Source organism: Anabrus simplex, chromosome 1 (assembly GCF_040414725.1).
Source record: "Anabrus simplex isolate iqAnaSimp1 chromosome 1, ASM4041472v1, whole genome shotgun sequence".
NCBI lineage: Eukaryota > Metazoa > Arthropoda > Insecta > Orthoptera > Tettigoniidae > Anabrus > Anabrus simplex.
The window spans coordinates 586,551,516-586,576,539 of record NC_090265.1 but is presented as its reverse complement, the minus strand read 5'-3'; the positions used below and the strand labels follow the sequence as shown (position 1 = coordinate 586,576,539).

Here is a 25,024-nt window from a genome sequence, read left to right as displayed (position 1 = left end):
CATCCCAGCACATAACGTAAAAACGTCTAATAATAAAATGATAAAACAAAATGCAACAATTTAAAAATGATCAGTAAAAATATAATATGACTATTAAAACATTTAGTGACCATTAAAACAGCTTGAAGTGTAGGTGAATGATAAGAAATGTTATTGGTGTGCTGCTGTGAATTATTATTCTTACGGAACGATGAACGTAAACTGTTTATAGTTGTGAACACTTTTACACCATAAGAGTGAACTATTGTGGACTGCTATCTTGTTACAGATGTCTTAAAATCACATGTGTTGGTTGAAAAACGAACTGTATGGATGGATAAAACATCGCCTGGTTAGCGTAATATAGCTTTAAGAGATTCCCTCGTGTATATTTCATCGTAGTGTTATTCAATATATATACTGTCATTAATCTTCGAACAGGGGACTAAAAGATCTCATAAATGGAAAACATGAAACAGGTGAGCCCTGAAAAAGAAGAGAATATGTAAGTGTCAGTTGCTGGGATTTAAATATGTCCTGCTGTGGGGAAATACTGAAAGAAGCGCTTACCCTTGTGCTGGTTGAGGAGTAAATGGTCCCTTAGTTGTTTACGGAAGTCTGATGGTCACTAACTTGTTGCTCCGTGTGTTCTACGAATGTGTTCGTAGAGGTGGGGAAGATGGCGGAAGGGCAAAGGAGGGCGGGGCGTTGCGCGAATTAGGAGCTGAGAGAGGGGATGCAGTGCGAGGGGGAGAAGCGGATGCAGTTCCTGTTACTACCAGTGGATTAAAAGCATGTTTATAGTGGAAGATTTTCATAAAATTGTTGGCATTGATACCAAAATTAGCGATTAGATTGGGGATTTGTTCAACTATGGGACTATTAATGTCTGAGATATCATTTAAATTTCTATTTTTATTAAAAAGATGGTCCAAGGAAATGGAAGCGTTTTCATACCTGGTCATTAGACTACTCTTGTTTGCGTATTTTAGTACTTGCATATCTTGATCGATAGTACTGAAAGTATGCCCCGTTTCCCTCATATGGAATGTTTTCTGTGTTTTGAGGCGTTATAATGTTCTAAATACCTTATTCTAAAGCAACATACGAAAAATTGCACTGTGTGCATCTGAGTCTATATATTCCCGAGTTTGAGAATTTGTCATAAATTGTATTAACCCATTAGTGCATAAAGTTCATTTTTTGCGTTTTATTTCAATGTATCTACACATTTCTACTCTTAATTATTACAGAAACACATTTCAACAATCAGAATGTTCATAGATGTGATAATTTTATTTACACAGGCCGTCCGATATATCGGACGCTATGTGCTCAGGTCAGTACAACAACACAAGTTACTCAGCATTATATTGGACTGTACAATAATGTTGCAAGCTAGGTAGTTAGTGTATGCATCATCTGATGGGGGCTATGAGAGACAGGAATACCATCAGTCACCAAATGAGATCTAGACTGTGATCTTGTCCACTTTGGGGTTGCTTCTTTTGTATTACAATTTGATCTAATTGCTTTTGAATTTTCTATCAGGGATATCGGAAACAGGGGTACTGGCCCAATCTTATGTATGACTATTTTCGTATGAGAGTTTCCTTTTGCACGGTTTTCCGGTTTTTCAGTTCCATCTGTAAACTTTCAGTAATGTTTTGACTACCACTGGGCCTAGCCTTCCTTTTCCATACTTTGTTGAAGCAGTTTGCCCTTTACATTTACTCAGAAGTAGGTTTCTACTAAGGTAATTTATATTACTCTCATACTCATCTGTCACTATCATCAAACGTTTCACACCAATCAGGAGGTATGATGTGCTGCTCCTCTCCAAATGTCTGTTCTTTCTCCAAAACTTCCAACAATTCACTCACCATCAAACTGTATGCGTCTGTGCAGTAAGGGATTACAAATGTCTGAGGCAGTAGGACTCCCTGCGCATTGCGTCCGATTTTCAGGACAACTATTATTTACTAGCCTCTGTCACGTCAGTAATAAGACATAGTTGACATCTTTGTGTGCCGGTAGATTTATAGGAGTGTCAACAATACCGTCCGTACCAAAGTTTACAATTATTGGAAATATTTCTTAATTCATAAATAAAAATCTTGACTGTTGCACAAAACTCTGCACTATCTTGCCGCCACGCTCGAAATAAGTGCGATTAAACATTAAATGGTAAGGATAAGGATTTATTTATTCTTGGTTCTTGTTATCTACAGCCTTTCTGAAGTACAAGAAAGTATCACCGGCTTAAAACCATGCATAATTCTAACACATTTTTGTTGTTTGTGACGTCCGATTTTTCAGACCCTATGCAATAATGGGTTAATGGAGTTGGAATAGAAAAATATGTTATGGTTGGTATTACAGGTTTGGTACGTAATGTTAATATTGTGCTTTCTTAATGGTTTGGTGATATTGTAAATGGCTGGATTAGTGAACGTAAAAATGGCGAGGATTTTTTTTTCTTCAAGGGATTTAATGTAGTTTTATTCTTTGACTTAATTTTACCTATTATTTTGGTGATCATATCAGGTTTCAATCTGTTCAACATGGCTAATTCTTTCATCAATATCAATCAATACTGATCTGCATTTAGGGCAGTAGCCCAGGTGGCAGATTCCCTATCTGTTGCTTTCCTAGCCTTTTCCGAAATGATTTCAAAGAAATTGGAAATTTATTGAACATCTCCCTTGGTAAATTATTCCAATCCCTAACTCCCCTTCCTATAAATGAATATTTGCCCCAGTTTGTCCTCTTGAATTCCAACTTTATCTTCATATTGTGATCTTTCCTACTTTTATAAACGCCATTCAAACCTATTCATCTACTAATGTCATTCCACGCCATCTCTCCGCTGACAGCTCGGAACATACCACTTAGTCGAGCAGCTCTTCTTCTTTCTCTCAATTTTTCCCAACCCAAACATTGCAACATTTTTGTAACGCTACTCTTTTGTCGGAAATCACCCAGAACAAATCGAGCTGCATTTCTTTGGATTTTTTCCAGTTCTTGAATCAGGTAATCCTGGTGAGGGTCCCATACACTGGAACCATACTCTAGTTAGGGTCTTACCAGAGACTTATATGCACTCTCCTTTACATCCTTACTACAACCCCTAAACACCCTCATAACCATGTGCAGAGATCGGTACCCTTTATTTACAATCCCATTTATGTGATTACCCCAGTGAAGATCTTTCCTTATATTAACACCTAGATACTTACAATGATCCCCAAAAGGAACTTTCACCCCATCAACGCAGTAATTAAAACTGAGAGGACTTTTCCTATTTGTGAAACTCACAACCTGACTTTTAGCCCCTTTTATCAACATACCATTGCCTGCTGTCCATCTCACAACATTTTCGAGGTCACGTTGCAGTTCCTCACAATCTTGTAACTTATTTATCACTCTATAGAGAATAACATCATCCGCAAAAAGCCTTACCTCCGATTCCACTCCTTTACTCATATCATTTATATATATAAGAAAACATAAAGGTCCGATAACACTGCCCTGAGGAACACCCCTCTCAACTATTACAGGGTCAGACAAAGCTTCACCTACTCTAACTCTCTGAGATCTATTTTCTAGAAATATAGCAACCCATTCAGTCACTCTTTTGTCTAGTCCAATTGCACTCATTTTTGCCAGTAGTCCCCCATGATCCACCCTATCAAATGCTTTAGACATGTCAATCGCGATACAGTCCATCTGACCTCCAGAATCCAAGATATCTGCTATATCTTGCTGGAATCCTACAAGTTGAGCTTCAGTGGAATAACCTTTCCTAAAACCGAATTGCCTTCTATCGAACCAGTTATTAATTTCACAAACATGTCTAACATAATCAGAAAGAATGCCTTCCCAAAGCTTACATACAATGCATGTCAAACTTACTGGCCTGTAATTTTCAGCTTTATGTCTATCACCCTTTCCTTTATACACAGGGGCTACTATAGCAACTCTCCATTCATCTGGTATAGCTCCTTCGACCAAACAATAATCAAATAAGTACTTCAGATATGGTACTATATTCCAACCCATTGTCTTTAGTATATCCCCAGAAATCTGATCAATTCCAGCCGCTTTTCTAGTTTTCAACTTTTGTATCTTATTGTAAATGTCATTGTTATCATATGTAAATTTTATTACTTCTTTGGCCTTAGTCTCTTCCTCTATCTCGACATTATCCTTGTAACCAACAATCTTTACATACTGCTGACTGAATACTTCTGCCTTTTGAAGATCCTCACATACACACTCTCCTTGTTCATTAATTATTCCTGGAATGTCCTTCTTGGAACCTGTTTCTGCCTGAAACGTAGTTCTTTTTTTTGACTGGGGTAAGAAAGAGGAATATTCAAGGCCATGTAAACCAAGCTGTAAAATGTTGCCTGCGTGTGTGAGTGGGGGTGCAATGATTCGTTTTATATTGTTAAAGGAGCGGCAGATGGTTTCCTGTAAATTTGATAAATGAACTTTCCGTTATCTCTAGTCAAAGTTAAATCTAAAAAGTTTAAGGAGTTGTTGACCTTGTCCTCCTTACTAAATTTAATACTGTTATTAAGGTTGTTGAGAAACGTGAGTACGTTTTTGCTATTGTTCAATTGTCTATCTATGATCGTGAACGTGTCATCCACAAATCTTCCAGAGTTGTAAGCCGTTAATTTTATTGATTATTGAATTGGTTTCCAAATCGTCCATGAAGATGTTAGCAAGAATGCCAGAGATTGGGTCGCCCATTGCTAGTCCCTTTTGATGGTATATTTTATTATTGAAAGTGAAATAATTATTGTTAAGTACGAATTTCAATAAATTAATAAAATAGTCTATTTAGCATCTGCTCAGAGTATTGTATTTCATGAGGTTAGTTTTTACGTTGATAGTGTCATCTACAGATATTGCAAGCCGTCCACTTCATGACCGTATCGATGAGTACAAACAACAAATTAATTTAAAAACCACCTAATCGATACTTATTATTTTTTGCCTTAGGCAAAATTAAAAATACATTAGTACACATAGAACATGTTTCAACCACTTAGTGGTCATCTTCAGCTGTATAAAGATAGTCGAGATGAAAAACTTTTGACAGTAAGCACATTAAACCTTAAAACTATGTCCCATGGGATCTTGAAAACTATTGTTCTAGATGCTCTAAAAGAAGGGAGGGGCGGGGGTAAGGTAATATGTGTGGATGATACTTAAATTACAATTTGCGTGTACAATTGTGTTGAAAAAACTTATTAACTAATATACATATTTAAAATATTTAAAGCGTCTGTGGTGATACACTTTCCGTAATAACACTAGGTGGCATGAATAAAAAAGTCAATGTTTGTAACAGTCTTCAGGCATTTGTGACAGGGTTACTTAAATTAAAATTCGCGTCTACATGATGTTTAAAAAAAAAAAAAACTTATTTACTAATAAACATATTTTTTAAAAATGTTTAAATTTTTTTTAACATCATGTAGACGCGAATTTTAATTTAAGTAACCCTCTCACAAATGCCTGAAGACTGTTACAAACATTGACTTTTCTATTCATGCCACCTAGTGTTATTACGGAAAGTGTATCACCACAGACGCTTTAAATATTTTAAATATGTATATTAGTTAATAAGTTTTTCCAACACAATTGTAGATGCGAATTGTAATTTAAGTATCATCCACACATATTACCTTACCCCCGCCCCTCCCTTCTTTTAGAGCATCTAGAACAATAGTTTTCAAGATCCCATGGGACATAGTTTTAAGGTTTAATGTGCTTACTGTCCAAATGTTTTTCATCTCAACTATCTTTATACAGCTGAAGATGACCACTAAGCAGTCGAAACATGTTCTGTGTGTACTAATGTATTTTTAATTTTGCCCAAGGAAAAAGAATAAAGTATCGATTAGGTGGTTTTTAAACGAATTTGTTGATCTACGGGTATGTTCGAATACATGTTAGTGATATCATATGATACCATAACATGTCTGTCTTAATTTAAATGTAGATAATTTCTCACAGAAGTCGACAGCGTTCTTTATATAGGCTTCATTATCGAATTTGAAATGCTTGTATAGGAAATGGTTGAAAAATTTTGAAACACTGTATGTGGGACTATTTCTAGAATTTATAATGGGGCGCATTGGTATCTCCTGCTTGTGTATTTTCGGTAGAGCTTTGGCTGTGGGTAACTTAGGGTTCACAATGGTGAGCTTTTGCTGTTCATGTTCTTGTAAAATAAAACAAGACTTTTTTAACAAGTTCTTAAGGTCTCATTGGATTTTTAATGTAGGGTCTTGTGCCCGTTCACACGTTCGCGACAGATTACAAAATGATGATATAGATGTTGATTCCCATAGGGAATCTGAAATATTTGTCCTGAATGAGCAAATTTATAATACCAATATAAATGGTCCGTTATTGGACATTATAAATTTTCCAGCTAGCTCATTCTTGGTTGCCAGCGTTTCGCCCTCGTGTGCTAGGGTGGGCTCATCAGTTGGTACCCAGCACACCTACCAATACGCTGGCTAGTGCATACCGTGGAGGCCACTGCGTAGGCTAACTGGAGCCACCGGCAGTGCCAATGCACTAAGAGACTTTGTCTCATCACTAAAAATTGATGCCTGCTTGGCCATCAGATGATATAGAGGTTGATTCCCATAGGGAATCTGAAATATTTGTCCTGAATGAGCAAATTTATAATACCAATATAAATGGTCCGTTATTGGACATTATAAATTTTCCAGCTAGCTCATTCTTGGTTGCCAGCGTTTCGCCCTCGTGTGCTACGGTGTGCTCATCAGTTGGTACCTAGCACACCTACCAATACGCTGGCTAGTGCATACCGTGGAGGCCACTGCGTAGGCTAACTGGAGCCACCGGCAGTGCCAATGCACTAAGAGACTTTGTCTCATCACTAAAAATTGATGCCTGCTTGGCCATCAGATGATATAGATGTTGATTCCCATAGGGAATCTGAAATATTTGTCCTGAATGAGCAAATTTATAATACCAATACAAATGGTCCGTTATTGGACATTATAAATTTTCCAGCTAGCTCATTCTTGGTTGCCAGCGTTTCACCCTCTATATCATCTGATGGCCAAGCAGGCATCAATTTTTAGTGATGAGACAAAGTCTCTTAGTGCATTGGCACTGCCGGTGGCTCCAGTTAGCCTACGCAGTGGCCTCCACGGTATGCACTAGCCAGCGTATTGGTAGGTGTGCTAGGTACCAACTGATGAGCTCACCCTAGCACACGAGGGCGAAACGCTGGCAACCAAGAATGAGCTAGCTGGAAAATTTATAATGTCCAATAACGGACCATTTATATTGGTATTATAGATTACAAAATGGCGCCGACTGAAGGTATGGGCCATGTAATCTATAGCAAGCAAGGAATAGTCACCTGTTGTGATGATACAGAGGGCCATATACGTCATGGAATGGTCAAGTAGTCAGGGTAAAACGGACAGTGGACGGTCTACAGTATTGTTTTCAAAAAAATAGAAAAAACTTGATTATTAAAAAACTTCATCTTGAATTTTCACGACGTAGAGAGCGGACGCAATTACCGTCAGCGGAATAATTCTTTTAGGAGAAGCAAAGGATCACGCATAAGAAAAGAAGTATTTTCCAACGGTTGAATAAGAATAAAGAATAAGTTTTCGTCAAGATTCAAAAGCAGTTCAGACAAAAAAATAGACGTACTGAATTCATTATCTTACGAAATTGCGGATACGTCGGAGAGCTACGAAGAAAAATAAAAATAAATAAAATTAAGGATTAGAGACGTCAGAGAAGAATAGCAAAATGGCTGTATACTGCAATATAATCTTCAACTTTGAGACTGACAAGAAGATGATGAAAATGATGTGCTAAATACACATGATGGACCAACCTGGGAACAATTCATCTTACCATACGACCAGGCAATGACGAGGAAGGCGACGGGTAACCATCCGACCGAGCCATGACGAGGCAAGGCAACGGGAATCCAGATAGTACTTCCAGAACGAAGGAGCGGATGATGTACCATATGTTCAACCCGTGACCGAACCGAAGACCCAACTACATCCAATTGGGAACCGAACAGCTGGACCAGGGACAACCATGAGCGAGCTAAGTCATTCACAATATTTTATCGCATAATTTTTGGTTTGCCTACACATGTACCTTAGGTATGTGCCGATGGGCTAATTGTAGACCGATAAATATGGCAATGCAAGTGAAAGTTACCAGCGAAGTGTCAGATATTTAAGTTCGTAGTTAAATGATTTAGTAATATAGCAATAGTTTATGCTATATCGACTAGAATACTTGTATGAAGCGTGAGGTTTGAAAGAGAAATGTGAAACAGCTGATTTAAATGACATACTGGGAGATTATAGAGATTTCATTGAAGAAATGTTTAAAGTTGACGTCACGAGTGGTTGTGCGCGGTGTAGAAATAAACAAATGGAATTACGCATTGTTTGGTTCATAGAAAGGGCATTGAATTCAGTCTTGGGTTATGAGAAGCAGCGACTCGTAGATGTTATATTAAGAAACAGTGTGGTATTTTGACGTAGTCGTGAAGTTGGGAACGCGTTAAATTATTATGGAGGCTACGGTGTTAATATTAGATGGATGTTGTAATAAGGATATGATTATGGTAATTGGATGAAAGATTCGAGTTATATATAGTGATATGAGATGTTTCACGCGATGCAGGGCCAACGTGTACCTGCAAGTTAAGATATGCCACACTACAAGTTTATTTTATGATTCGTTTACGTAAGATTGCCCACACCGCTGGAGCTACACAAGCCAAGGTACGAACTGGATTTACTATTATAGATGTATGCTCGTGACGTAGTCGTATGTCAGTGTAGATGATTTATAATGAACATCAGAATACTACGATACTTTGAATAGCTGTATTTAACCAAATGCATTTTCGACACACCGATGTATATGAGAGTATGTTTCTAAACCTCGCGGCATAGCGCTTCCATAGTAATTGCGAAAGAGAAAAGTAGCTTGCATTGTAGTTGAATGTTATTGGAATATAACTAAAGAAAGGGACATTGAACCTAAAAGGACATGTGTATGACAGCCAAAGATTATGTTGAAAATTAGTTAGATAGCTAGATCGATTAATATTCTACATTTGAACGTACATTTATTTTAACGAACTTCAGCTAGGGAAAAGCCAGAGTAGGAGCCGTATTTACCAGGCACTAGGAAAGAATGCCTTAGTTCGTAAATAGTTATCCACATACAACGAGATCGTTGCAACAAAATCATGACTTCGGATTTTACTTCAGATCTATTTTCGATTTCCTTTGATTTATTCAGGTTTAATTTACATGTATTCAAATTTAGTCAGACTTAACTTATTAGTGTATTCGAGATGCATTTCGGCTGGATATTGTGTCCAAGTGAGACTGGTTTAATCAGACTAAAGAAAGTGAACTATCGTAACAAGTTAATTGTGTTGATGTTATACTTACGTTCCAATTGCAAGGTGGACCTCAGATGTATCCAGTGATCTATTGTAAATGTGTAAATATTTAACTTCTACTTCACAAAGGAACTGATCCTCTTCATAATTTAAATACTAGATGTTATTTTCGTCTTATTTTACGAGCCAGCGCTGACTCATTCTCCATACTTATTTTCAGTCAATTTTAAATAATGCGTCGCATAATATGGTAATTTAATAATTTAATATTTTATTAATAAATATCTTGTTATTTTTCTATAATTGCTTGTGTCATGAATTCTTTAGTTACTGTCTTGTTCGTAGGTTAGTTCATAGCTAGAGAGGTACTGAGTAATTGAGTGTTTCATTTAACCATGGTAAGTTCTCTCGAAGTCAATATTCTGATAAAGGTTGTCGACGATTATTAATATTATGTCGTGAATGTCGGTAGGTGTCACCCGTGAGTTGGGATTCTCTTGAACTCACGTAAAGCGAATTCTACAGTAAGATTACATGTCTTACTTGCCATAAGAAAACCCTGAGGTATCCGCTGAGCGACTCCATTTCGTCTAACTAGGCTGCCCAACGACGAGTAAAAATGGAGGTATCGGGTAAAGAATGTAAACTGTCGACGAAGCTGTTACAGTCTTTTTCCACTATATTATAAGTTTCAGTGGAAAAGAAATCTTCGGTTTTTCTAATATATTCGTCTTTATTTAGTAGTATCGTTGTGGGGCCTTTGTCAGCTTTTGTAACTATTATGTTAATATTCTTGATTTTGTTTTATATCTTGGCTATCTGTTTGTTAAGTTTCGGTAATGACTTTGATTTCAAATCTTTAACTAAAGAGGGGAGGTTCTTCTTTATTTCGTACTTCACATCGTTTCAATGTTCGATAGGAAGTTTTAAAATACTAGATTCAACTTCAGCAATACTGGTGATGAGGTCATCAGACTTATTAGGATTGGGCCAATTAAATTTCATACCTTTATTCAAGAGATCCATTTCACTGTTAGTGAATGTGGTGTTAGATAAATTCACAGTAGTGGGAATGTTGTTTATCTGGGGTGTATGCAAATTAGTCGTTATATGCGACTTAGCAAGCTTAATTTTTGACTCCTTTTCTCCAAAACTAATTGCTTATTGTTCATAGCAACTGACACTTTTTCATTAACTAATTTGGAATAAGAATCCCATTCTAATGGGGGCATACGAGATCTTCAAGTGCGCATTATAAAGTTGTACATTCAAAAATAAATTTTCTTATAATGTAATTTGATTTCATTTTTCAGCCAAATATCATTGATTTTCTTTTGAGTGTTCAGCAAACAGGAAGAAAAAATATTTCTCCTTTGTGAGTTTTTTAAGAATTTCAGAATTAGACTATTCTTTCAACGTTCTTTTACAAATATGATGTGTCTAAACGTTTTGTTGTCCTTCACCTTGAGATTAAGAAATCTATTCTTCAAATTTGCCTGGTTGGCAGTTATATTGCAAGTTATGAATCTCTTTGTAGAGCCGTATTGGAATTCAGAATAAGTTGATACATTAATAAAAACCACCTTTCCAATATATAGTAATCCTTTATATTTAGGATAAAACCATTAACAGATATTTTTAAATTGCTGCAATTAGTTTTATCATTGTATTATTAGACGTTTCTATGTTATATGTACTGGGATCAGGGCCCTGACCTACCTTGAATTACGTTATTCTAGCTGATGATGCTCACAAATTATGAGCGAAACATGTCTTAATTTTAATATCTGTTAATGGTTTTATTCTAAATATAAAGGATTACTATGTATTGGAAAGTTGGTTTTTATTAATGTATCAACTTATTCTGAATTCCAATACGGCTCTACAATGAGATTCATTACTTACCAGCTATTATCGAAAGTCAAACAAATCCAATTTGATTGCAGATAGTGAAAACAACTGTGGATAATCAAAATCCATACAATAATGTTGTTCGTGTGTACAACTGTAAAACACACTCAAAATCCATAGATCTGACGGAAAAACCGGAATACTTGGCAGGTATGTCCTTGCCAACAATATGCCTGCAGGTTTGCAATTCACAATCTCCTGTACTTGTAATTCTTACTTTTTACTTTATTTATGAGCAATTCTTTATCATGGAATGTAGTGGGAGGCTAAGGTAAAGAGCATAACATAGCAAAAGGATATGGACAGGGACAAAGGAATGAAAAAGGAAGTGAGCTACTTAAATTCTTCATTAATCATACATTAGTTTTCACTAAAACCTGGTTCAAAAACCATAAAAGATGGCTGTACACATAGATAAAGCCTAGAGACACTAAGAGGTATCAAAAGAGATTACATAATGGTTACTAAGATGTTTAAAAACTAGGAGTTACACTGAGGACTTGGAAGCTGAAGGACAATGACAGAATAACAGAGTTCCAAGAAAACATCAAAACAGTACTACCAAAGACAGATGAACGAACAGTTGAGGAGGAATGGAAGGATCTGAAAGAAAATCTAGTAATGATAACTGAGAAGGTATGTGGACGAACCAGTGGCACAAGAAGATGGAAGGAAACTCCATGGTGGAATGACAGAACAAGAACTGCTGTCCTGAACAAAAACAACATATTCAGAAAATATTTCAAGGACCGGACAGACCATAATAAGGAACTATACAGGGTTGCTAAAAAAACAAGCAAAGCAAGTTGTTACAGAAGAACGAGAGAAGTGGTTGAACAAGTGGAGTGATGAAGTGAAAGAGGATGTTAATGGTAATAAGAAAATGTTATATGGGATGATGAAAAATAGAAAAAGAGATAAAGAACACTCCAGATACCTAAGAGATGATAATGAAAATCTGATCACTCAAGATGATAAGATTGAAGAGACTTGGAGGACTTACTTTGATGAATTGCTAAATGTAAACTGCATGCAGCCTACACAAAAAAACAGTACCGGTACTATCTCATGCAATTCTGCCTCTGAGAACAGGTTAGACTTAACATGGAGTGATGTAAAATATGCCTGGAAATACATCAAAACTGGAAAATCAGCTGGTGCTGATGAAATTAATGGAGAAATGATCAAGGCTATGGGCATTTCTGGAAAACATTGGATCTACAGACTCTTTCGTAAGATCTGGAAGGAAGGGGACATATCAGTCGATTGGAAAACAGGCATCATAATTCCAATTTTCAAGAAAGGAGATAGAAAGAAATGTTTCAACTACAGAGGCATCACTTTAATATTTCAAGTTGGTAAACTTTATGAAAGAATTATAGAGCGTAAAATCAGACCCCTTATTGAAGAGAACCTCTTCGAAGAACAGTATGGATTCAGGAAGGGGAGATCCAACAACTGATTTAACCTTTACAGTCCATCAGTTAATGGAAAAATACTACAAACACAACCGAGATTTGTGATTAGCCTTTCTGGATATCAAGAAAGCATTTGATGATGTGAACAGAGAGAAGGTATGGGAAACACTGAAGAAAATTGGAATACAGGATGACATGATACACAGGATCAAGAATTTATATGAAAATACCCAAAGTAAAGTCAAAACACTTGTACCTTCAAGACCTTCAAGAACAAATAAACTCCAGGACAGAAGCTGCTAAAAAATATGGACTCATCTTCAGCCAAGAGAAAAGTGAGGTTATGGTCATGAAGAGATATGGACAACCAATGGGACACACTGAAATGGAGGGGAAACAGCTACAAATGAACCATCAATTCAAATATCTTGGAAGTGTTCTCTGATACTGGTTCTATAGACAAGGAAATTTCCCACAGAATTCAGGCAAGCAGCAACTTTTACAAAATAGTTAAAGAAATAATATGGAACAAGAAAATACCAACAAAATGTAAGAGAGTCATACATGAAACCTATTACATACCAATCCTGACCTATGGTTGCAAAATATGGACCATGAAAAATAAAGATGTTAATAGAATCCAGGCAGCAGAAATGAGATTTGTTTGTATCATGACCGGTAAAACACGGAGAGACAGAGTCCGTAATGAGGAAATCCGCAATCAGACTCAAATTGTGCGACTGCAGGACAGAATAACAGCGCAGCGACTGAGATGGTATGGACATATACATATGCGACGCATGGAAGATAACAGATTACCGAAACAAATGTATGATCTAAAACTTGAAGACAAAAGACTAAGAGGGTGACCAAGACTCAGGTACAACGACATGGTGAAGATTGACATTCAACAGCAAGGACATTCTTTGGAAAGCATCGAAGAAGGAGTGAAGTTCAGAGACCACAGGTGGTGGAGAAGCCTCGTTCGCCGACCCATCGCTTAAGAGGGAACGACGTGGGATATGTATGTAATACCACATTTACTTTTTAAAGCAATTATTACCCCCAACCCCCTAAAAAAAATATGCAAATTTAATTTTAAAACTAAAATACAGATGGAATTCTACAACTTTTGTAGTGTGGTCCTTCGACAGTACCTGGCACACAATGTCCTCCAAAGGGAAAGTTTGTTCCTCTTCATGAATCTGCATAGCCACCCTCTGTTTGCTTTAAACTGTGTGATTCATGTGTTTTCCTCTGCATTTCCAGCGCATTTAACTTATGTATTTCGTGCAAAACTGAGTAGCCATCATTTCTTAATCCCATGAAATATTTTAACAGTTCTTTTTTTTCAATTTATGCATAATGGCCTGATGTTCCCAAAATGATAAGACTGCCTTGCTGTCACACTGCTACTGTCCTTTTTAATTACACCAATAGCGTACATGCGATGGCTCTACATAAAACTCATATGCTGTAGCAGCATGATTGCGATTGCCATTATTTTCTGCAAATGTGACCACTGTTAATTTAAATTGTGTGCTGTAACTGCAATTTTCTCTACTCATCATTGACGAGTATTCACTTACGTACGTTAAAAAGTAATTAGTACAGACACCAGTACAATGGAACCTCAATTCTTCGTTTTTCGAGGGACCATGAAAATATAATGTAAAACACGGGAAAACGGAAAATCCGGGAATGAATGAAAACCATCAACAATTTGGCTAAACACCACAAAAATGAAATATGCGTAATTATAATCTTACAAATCTCCTAAACCAAACCAAACTATAGAGCCCCAGTGGGACTTTGCCTGCTAAGCGACCGCTGCTCAGCCCGAAGGCCTGCAGATTACGAGGTGACGCATGGTCAGTGTGACGAATCCTCTCGGCCGACATTCACGGCTCTCTAGATCGGGGTCGCCATCTCACCATTAGATAGCTCGTCCATTAAAGGTAATCACGTAAGCTGAGTGGACCTGAAATTAGACTTACCGTATTTCACGGCATAATCGTCGCCACCGCGTAATCGTCGCATCCTTTATTTTCAATACAAAAATCGGACTTCAAACCTTTAATTACATAATCGTCGCACGTCCAAATTTTGTTCACTAATCTGGTTAAAAGGTAAATGGAACTGCAACGTAAGTTGCACATGAATGCGTAATTTAAATACGTGTATGGTTTATGGGCAATTTGGCAACACAGTCACGTTTGCGACATGTTGCACAACGTATAAATAAATAATACCGGTATATGTACGACGCATGGCTTACCGGTAGACTATCGGCAGTTTGACAACGTGGTCGCGAGACAGTGTACTATTTATTCACCACCTACATATTATGAGTTCCCATTTGAAATACGTAAGGCTGTAAGTTATCGCTTATCGGCAACGTCGCCAGGAAATACCGGCTAGGTAGGTTGAATGGACCTCGAACCAGCCCTCAGATACAGGTAAAATTCCCTGACCCGGCCGTGAATTGAACCCGAGGCCTCCGTGTAAGAGGCAAGCACGCTACCCCTACACCATGGGGCCGGCTCCTGTGTTATTGCGCACAAAGTGAAATCCAAGACGATAACGCAGATTTCCACGGAATTATTCAGCCGAATTATTTACGATGTCTCAGTTGTCATCGCTAGACTCTTATCTTACTACTACGTCATAAGTGTCCGGGCATGGGATGAAAACTTTCATCCAAGCAGTCAAGATAATTATTATCCAATGCTATTAAAGTTTTATTTTATAAACTCGTCAGTAATGTAATGTAAAATCATCAATAACTGGGAAGAAATATTAACCTAATTACCGTATGTTTAAAAGAAATTAAAAAAGATGAATGTTTGTTACTGACTTCTCGGAATACAGTCAACTATACAGTAGATTTACACCGCGCTAGCTAGAGCTCCGGTTTGCAAGCTTTGCGCAAGCGCAGTAGTGTGTCGCAACCAACGAGCTAAACTGATAAATTGTTGCATGCTTCCTTGCTGCCTAACAGTATTGGCTGCTCTGGAATGGACAGATCACAGATGCATTTATTTGTTTCAGATTTACGTGATTACTGTAGACATGTGTGCGTGAGAATTGAAGTTTTTAATTTGTGTTTTGGGTGTTTGCAGAAATAATTTGTTTTAATAGTGAACAATTACGGAAAGTCATTTATATCGCAAAACATTAACGTGTGAAGCATTTATAAGCGATTATGGGTAAATATAGAAACTATTCTGCGGGCTTCAAGCTAAGCGTAATTGCCTTCGCTGAACAGCACGGGAACAGAGCTGCAGAAAGAAAATTTTCTGTGAGTGAAAAGTTGTTGCGTGACTGGCGGAAAGTAAAAAAACAAGCTAAAAAGCACAAACCCTTCTAGACGCGCGTTTAGAGGTCCTAAAACAGGGAAGTTTCCTATAATTGACGAAGAAGTGTTTAGGTACGTCAGTGAAATACGTAACAATGGCTGCAGTGTATCATATGAAATGTTACAAATTAAGGGACAGGGGGTAGCGCGCAAACACAACATACCGGTAACTCAGTTTAAGGCGACTCGTGGGTGGATTAAGGGGTTCATGCGACGACACAATCTGTCAGTGCAAAGGAGAACAACACTAAGCCAAAAGTTGCCTGCTGATTACACGGACAAGATTGTAAATTTTCACCGATTTGTCATACATTTGCACAAGGAAACTTTGTACTTGCTTTCTCAAATCGGTAATACCGATCGGACTCCAATCTTTTTTGATATGCCTCGCAACAGCACTATTGCGCTAAAAGGATCACTGAGTGTATTAATGAAAACCAGCGGTAGTGAGAAGTTGCGATGCACGGCAATGCTAGCCATTACAGCTGATGGGAGAAAGTTGCCGCCTTACATCATTTTCAAGAGGAAAACGATGCCTAAGAATATACAGTTTCCCCGTGGAATTCATGTACGAGTGCAACCAAAGGGTTGGATGGACGTAGAACTCATGCTGGACTGGGTTAAAACTGTGTGGAATAGAAGACCTGGTGCACTACTAAAACAACCAGCTCTGCTTGTTTTAGATAGTTTCCGAGGTCACCTCGTGAACGAAGTGAAGCAAATTCTCACTACAAATAAGACACGACAGATAGTCATTCCTGGTGGCCTAACATCTGCTTTGCAGCCACTACACGTATGTGTTAATAAACCCTTTAAAGACCACTTACGTCGATTTTACAACGAGTGGATGATGAGCGGCGATCAGCAATTGACACCCGCCGGAAATATCAGGCGTCCACCCTTGGACTTGTTATGCTCGTGGGTGAAGAAGAGTTGGGATCTTATACCACCTGAACTAGTCTCCAAGAGCTTCAAAAGGACTGGGATTTCGAATGCACTAGACGGTTCCGAAGATGACGCAGTGTGGCAGGGAGACGAAGAATCTGATACTGGTATTAACAGAGGCGAGGACGGCGCATCAGATAGCGAAACCTGTGATAGCAACACCGAAGATTTGGAATAAATTGCGTGCCGGTAAGTCCGCATTTCACAACAAAGCGATAATTTTTTGCAAGTGTAATATTTTAACTTTAATACTCAAATTAATGACAAATTAACTTAATACGTTCATTTATATTTTCAGGTTGGAAAAACGTTCGCCGAATTGTTGCGAAAAATTATGAATTTTGTTTTAGACTATTTTAATTATTTTGATGTATAAACGCGAGTATTACATGCATCTTAAATTTGTATCAAGTACAATTTAGTTATAAATACATTTTTTGAGTAATACAAATACTGGTATTAAATATTCATCGTATAATGGTCGCACCCTACAAATTTTTTTCGAAAATTTTGGTATAAAAAGTGCGACGATTATGCCGTGAAATACGGTATATCCATGTAAAACTGCCTGACGTGGTCGGAATCGAACCCGGGCCCTCGGGATAAGAGGCAGGCATGTTAGATCACAAAACCGCATTCATTACCGGTACGCAAGTTCAAAATCTCGATAATTTATATTCAATTTTACAGGGGAATCTTCATCAGTTTCCCGTGAAAACTTCTTTCAGTTCAGCAACTTTGATTAGCCAAACTCTTCGAAAAATCTAATGACGCCAAGTCAAACGACAATCGACCAAAAGTAGTTTTTAATTCTCTAATCTAATAAAATAAAGAACGTTAGATACAAAAGCGCCCAACGTGATGGCGAAATCCCTTCTTTTCTTAATCTTTCATTGTAATTTGGTCTCCGGTATACTGTTCGTAGGCAGTTTCTGGAAATGTTGTACTGCTGCCGCATACATTAGGCGTACATCAACTTTTAAAGGTTATGCTGAACTCGAAAACATGGTTTCGAATGTAAGTATTGATTCTCAAAAGTTCTTGAATGCATTATATTCAATTCTGCCCGTCACTAATCCAATCAAATTGGAAAGATAAAAGAAATATCAAAACTTCAGAAATTACGGTTATTCGTGACCTTGAGATCATCTTGTAAGCGCGCTTGCTGCGCATGTCAGTACGAGTTGGAAATGATACAAACCATTTAAATGTAAGGTGTGCAAATAAAATGGCTGCGGTTTTTGGTATTTTAACACGAAAACATAAAATTCCCAGTTTTACATTAGGACCTAAGCAGTAATAGGCAATCCCAAGACATCCCACGGCTTTCATTTTTAATGTAAGGTGCAACATCTGTTCTGGTCTCGCTAACATAATCCTGTACGATAATATTTAAAATACGGTACCAGGTACTAAATTTGTGTTAAGAAGAAGCAGTTTCGATTCCTGCCTGAAAGCCCAGTTACTCTACAGTGCCCTGAGGAAAGTATGGCAGTACGATCGAAAAAATATGAACATATAATACTGGACATAACATGGACGTTTTATAAGTGCGAACATTTGACGAAACTCGTTCTGTCTTCAAGCAGAGCTGTCGAAATGCGCCGTGTCTCCTTACAATGTTGTGGCCACTTTCTACTTTATAATTTTCCGAGATTCTCTAAACAATACCACCCGAGTGCGATGCTTGTGGTCCCTTATGCAAGTTCACCGCCGATCGCTTTAATTTTCGCAATGACGGGGCGTTAATGCCAAGATCCATACGTATGCCATAGCCGTCCTTTCGTGAGATACAGTTTATCAAAAAACTATTGATCGAGGATTTAGTGTTGATGGGACTGGACTTTCTGGACGGTTGATCTGGGAAATAGTTTGTTCGAGGAACGGATAATGCGGGATTTTTACAACGTGATTAAATTATGATGCTCGCGGGACCACGTAATTTGAACGCATATTCCTAGAAAACGTAGTTTCTAGGAACGGATAATCGAGGTTCCACTGTAGGGCTATGGTTCAACAGGAGTTGCTAAATGTAACAATTTATTTTATGGAACTGAACGTTAAGGTTTAATCCGTTCAGGTTGGCTAGGCTGTAAGTTAAATAATGCAGTTATTCATGCATTAAATGACACATTTTGGAACACACTAGCTATACTACATATCCTTAATGTAGTCACCTTTGTTGATATAGACCATTGTACATTTTCGAAGAAATGAAGCGTTTTGAAACATGACGGAATTAAGAATAACAAAAAGCTATTGTTTTGTTATTGGTTGTCAGATGACGACATGAACAAAGGCTAAGAAAGCGGTTGCTCAACCACTACATTTAATGTACATATAGCTGCTAAAAGTTGCATGCTCTGCCAGATTAAAGGCCGTGATTCAGTCACCTGCACTTCGACCTAGAGGATGGATGTATTTTGATATTGCGCAGAAACTTCCGTAGCGACTAGCCACATTAAACAAAGAAGTGTAATTTTTATTTTTTGTTTAATAATTTTTTTTAACAGAATGTTACAGGGTTGTAGTTATATTTAGTGTTCAACAAACTGGAGAACTTAAAAGTCACATCACCTGAGTCAACACAGGAAAGTATGGTTCGATAGTTAACTCATCAACATCTTTCTCCTTGACTCTGGAGGCCCTGGAATGAACTACATTAATTCTAACAGGGTCTTTCTATCTTAAGAATGGTTACTATGGAGTGACAGTTGTCAATAAAATTTTGTTAGTACTCTGAAGACTATCCTAGTTGTAGGTTCGAAATGTGTCATCATATTGTATTACACAACCTAATATCCTCAAAATTATACAGTAAGTAATTTAGTGGTCATAAGATATTTAAAAAAATCTTTGCTTAATGATGTAACAGGCTCCACTACCTGGATTACGTATCCACTCTCGCTGACTGATGAAGGAATCACAAATATCCATAACTTTGTCACTAGGGTTGAGCATGTCCGTTATATTTTCAAGTGTCTGATAATGATCACTTAATCGATTTTTTACCTTGCTAGGTGGTAGGTAGCAACAGACTATGAAAACAAAGCAGCCAGGCCTGGGGACGACTTTCACAACACCTGATAGTTCTGTCAGCAGCCCTGAAGATGGTTTTCTGTGGTTTCCCATTTTCACACCATGCAAATGCTGGGGCTGTAACTTAATTAAGGCCACGGCCCTTCCTTCACACTCCTAGTCGTTTCCAATCCCATCGTCGCCATAAGACCTATCTGTGTCGGTGCAACGTAAAGCAACTTGTAAAAACAAAAGTTTTGTATTCACACACCTCAAATAAATTTAGAGACAGTTATCGGCCTGTGGTGTTGTCTGTGCCTTTCTCCGTGTAAGTACTGCTATCGTAAAGACATCCAGTCCCACTCTTGCGTAAATCAAAACCTTTGATTCCAAACCCAGCCCTTTTCATCCTAATGAACTGCTTCCACCCCAATCGCCACTTTCATAATTTGACGTGAAATTTTATGAGAAAATCAAAACAAACAAAAATGTGCTTAGAAAGGTTCATTCCAGTGAGAAATATACCTGATATACCTGATCCTGTGAGGTTATCTGTGCTAGTTAAAAACTGGAAACTGGTGGTAATCATAGAAACTAACGAGATTAACACTGTGAAGTAATAATTAATGGGGAAGTTGAAAAATCAGCTGTTGCAGCACGTTTTATCTTAGGACCATTTTCTAAAACTGGAAACTAAATTAACTGAACATCCAAAGTAGGCCTTCAGAATTGAGGATCTCATGAATTTTTGAAATACCTGAGTACCATGACATAGTTATGAAGTTTGTTTATTCGTAAATAACGGGGCGTCTTCAGTCAGAAGGGAAGGAGGCTTCCCGAAACAGGTTTCTTTTTTTTTTTTTGCTAGTTGTTTTACGTCGCACCGACACAGATAGGTCTTACGGCGACGATGGGACAGGAAAGGGCTAGGAGTGGGAAGGAAGCGGCCGTGGCCTTCATTAAGGTACAGCCCCAGCATTTGCCTGGTGTGAAAATGGGAAATCATGGAAAACCATTTTCAGGGCTGCCGACAGTGGGGTTCAAACCTACTATCTCCCGAATACTGGATACTGGCCGCACTTAAGCGACTGCAGCTATCGAGCTCGGTCGAAACAGTACTAGGTAATAATCTTTGGTATTAGTGAAGTTAGAGTGTTTATTTAAAATTCAATATTTCATCTGATGGTGATTAATAAAAGTTGTCCTCACATTTGGTATTCAAAGTGTCCCGTATTGTGAGAAACAAAATATGGCAACCCTACTCAGAACATTTTAGCAATCATCAGTCCTGAATTGTAAATGCTACCACTATTAGACTGAAAAAAATAATTAAAATTGGCATGCATAATCTTTACTTCACAATTTTGAAACAAAAATGAGAAATTACAAAGAGCGTACTTTGGAACAGGCAGCATCTTCATTCCGGTAGAGGTGTGGACAGACTTCACGAAGTTTTGAACTGATAGCATCAACAGAGGCATCATCACTGAGATAACTGGAATGAAAGACATATACTGTAAATATTTTAAGTTAAAAATCCAAGAACAGCATTGATACAGCTATAGAGAGAAAGAAAATTTGAATAACAGTAGGAGAGAATGATGGATACACTGGTCAACCGTCAAAATGTACCTTTGGTGAAACCATAATTTATTTTGTAATGCAATGTTGCTGCCAAAAACAACCTTCATTTTGCTCAATTGGTTCATGTTTAAACAGTTTTTTATTCTTATCAAGAAGAAGTTCCACCTTTACAATACTTAAAAGTTTATTCTTTAAAATAATATTTGAAGTTTACAAATTAAGTTGTTCACAATGTCAAGTCAGTTATATATGCCAATCGGGGCAATGCTTTCTTATTCGATATCAAGAGCATATAAATGTTAAAAAGCATAATAGGTTTTCAGCAATGAGTTCCCACATGTCAGACTTAAACCATTCATTCTCAATAGATCAAGACCTCTTTTATTCTTCAAATAGCTAATAAAGGTACTGTGCTAACTACTTAAGAAAACATTTTTATTGATGTAGATCAAAGAACGAATCCTAATGGTAACTTGAATGAAATAACAGAAAACCATGACATCCTTTTTGAAGAAATAATTAATACATTTTTCCGAAAAACTACTCCAACAAGAACTACACAAGCTCAGTCTACTCCTCCTTTAAATTCCCCTCGACCCCCTCAAACTTTCCCCTACTTGCCCGCTACTCCCGGCAAAACAATAAACTTATTTTACAGACTTGTAGACGATACTTTCGTAATTTTCGACAAAAATGTCACTAATAGTGACGAGATCTTGGAATCCCTAAACAAAATTGATCCCAGTGTTAAGTTTACTAAAGAGGATGAGGTTAGGAACTCATTAAACTTTTTGGATCTAACTATTACACGCGGACATAATACCTTCGATTTTCGAATATACAGGAAACCTACACACTCTCCCTTAACTATTATGAATTCATCCCTACACCCCAAGTCCCCAAAACAAGCCTCTTTCTATAATTTAATTTATAGAGCTTTTAAAATTCCTCTTTCTCCCAACAATTTAAAAATTGAACTGAAGTACATAAGGAATCTTGCTCAACTCAACGGGTTTAAAATAGATATGGTCAACTGTTTGATTAATAAAATCAAAATTAAATTGTCCACTAATCTCATCCCAGGCAAACCTAAAAAAACTAGTTTCGCCACATTTACATATAACAACCCAGCCGTCCATCAGATCGCAAATACTTTAAAGAAGCACAATATTAATATAGCCTTCAGGACAGTTAACACCAATCGAAACATATTTTTTAACCACAACAAGATCAATCACAATAGCAACCATTATTCAAGGTCCAGCATATATAAACTAACATGTATACAATGTGATTTTTCTTATATCGGACAAACTGGCCGGAGCTTTAACACGAGATATCTGGAACATTGTAACGCTCAAAAACACAATAAGTACTCAGCGATGAGCCAACATATGAGAGAAACAGGCCATCACTTTACATCCATAGAGAAAGATCTTACCATCATTAGAAGCATAGGTAAAGGGAAATTAATGAATTAACTGGAAAATCTACACATCTGTTTAGACTAAACCTACAATAAAAATAAAAATCTCAACGACGTCAATGAAATTAAAAATCCTTTGTACGAATTAACACCTAGATTAATTAATATCGTGAATACAGATAAAAACAAAATCCCTCAATTATTTAAATCTCCACACTCAAATGCTTCATCCACCATGCCAAAAGTTAAACCTGCCCATATCGCTTCTAGAAACTCCCCTCCAGCAATAGCACACATGCCCATAGACCAGCCTACCCCCACTCTCCCTCCATGCCCCGCCCCTCCATTACCGCACCAGTACAACACCAGGAGTAGAAATGTTGATAAGACCGGCACTGCCGGAACAGACAGGTCCATCTAGTATTAATTGAACAAGTAAGTCATTTTACAGTTAAGAGGTGTTAATTTAATACATTTTATCACAACGCATGCTCTAAATTTTTAATTCAATATTACTTTTCTACTTCATTACAGATATTCTTAAGATCCCTCCCAAAGACCAAGCAACACATCAACGGGAACAATATTCATACAAGACTGTATCAAGTGTCTAGGATGTTCCTTCTCAATTAAGCAGCAGCCTAAAACTATGAAACAGCTTAATATTGTACTCTTGTCAATTCCTTGACGTTACATGAGACGCAAAGTCAAGACGCTAACAGTTTCATTCACAACGTTCTTGACCAGTCTACCTACAACAATTGGTTTTTTAAATCTCCACTTGTGCATGACAACACATTTAAATATTAGTTACGTCAAGAACACGAAAATGAAAATCGTGGGTCAAATAAGCCCCAGTTTTAATATCACCCTTTCTCAAGACTTATGATAAAAAAGAAGATCCATTTCATTTTATTTTGAACATTTTAAGTTAACCAGAATAGAACTGCCAAGTTAAAACACATTTAATTTAAATTTATATTTTCAGTCTTGACCAACCTACAATCAACAATCAGTTCAAATCTCCACTTATTGTTGACGACACATCCTGTCAACAGACACGGTACGTCAAGAACATGATATGATATAGGGGTCACATAAACCCCGATATGTAATCCTCTTTACCAAAAAGAAGATCCATTTTAGTTTTGGACATTTTTCATATTAGATAGATTAGGCCCAAAAAACTTAACTGTATTAACTTATGTTACCCACCTTAAAGGTTCATTAATGTTTGTATATTGCGCCGTTCCCGACTCCCTGAAAGGACGCATAATATCCAGGCTAGCTTAATTATGAACTTTCCAACTAAACAGTTCAATAATTTGGGTGTTGAGTTCCGAATCAGAGAAAGATATACCATGCGGAGCTAAATAAGACATAAATCACCTATAGTAACGACTTTCCTATATTGCTTATTCTAATTCTTATGCTATCAAGATGTCATCGCTCTCATTTACTTAAATCTAGGTCTCTATACTACAAACACATTGAAAGAACTGTTTAACATTTTCTATATTTGTTTATTTTAACAATATTTCAATCCAGAATTCGAATATTGGACTATCCTCCACAAAAAGAAAAATCTGATAAAGGAAATTGTATGGTCGACTGTTCACTTGGCCTATTTCGAGGGAACGTGGACTTAACCTCATAAGTTTACCTATTTCTCCATTCAATATTTAATTACTCATTTCCTTTTTTTCTTTTAATTGCTCTATATCACTCCTTTATTCAGCAATTCCACGTTTCTGGGTGGAAAGAAGAATCGAAGAAAAGGGCGGTATCGTGCAAAAATATATGTAAGTAATGCTCATGGAAAATCTACCGGTATTTGGCAGATCCAGCGCCCACTATGCATTCTAAAGTAAAAGTTGTTTGATCTCGTCATCATCTGTAATAGATCTACTGGAATCCATTACATT

At 37.2% G+C, this 25,024-nt stretch overlaps 1 protein-coding gene across 2 annotated transcripts in view; it reads right to left on the bottom strand.

Annotated features, from left to right (window-relative positions):
* Positions 1-25,024, bottom strand: part of Nup154 (nuclear pore complex protein Nup154) — a 324,740-nt gene that overhangs the window by 127,729 nt on the left and 171,987 nt on the right. For both annotated transcript variants that reach the window (XM_067144924.2, XM_067144923.2), the window contains exon 15: positions 21,488-21,584. In XM_067144924.2, coding sequence (XP_067001025.2) covers positions 21,488-21,584 — 97 coding nt within the window. The remainder of the gene's footprint in view (positions 1-21,487; positions 21,585-25,024) is intronic.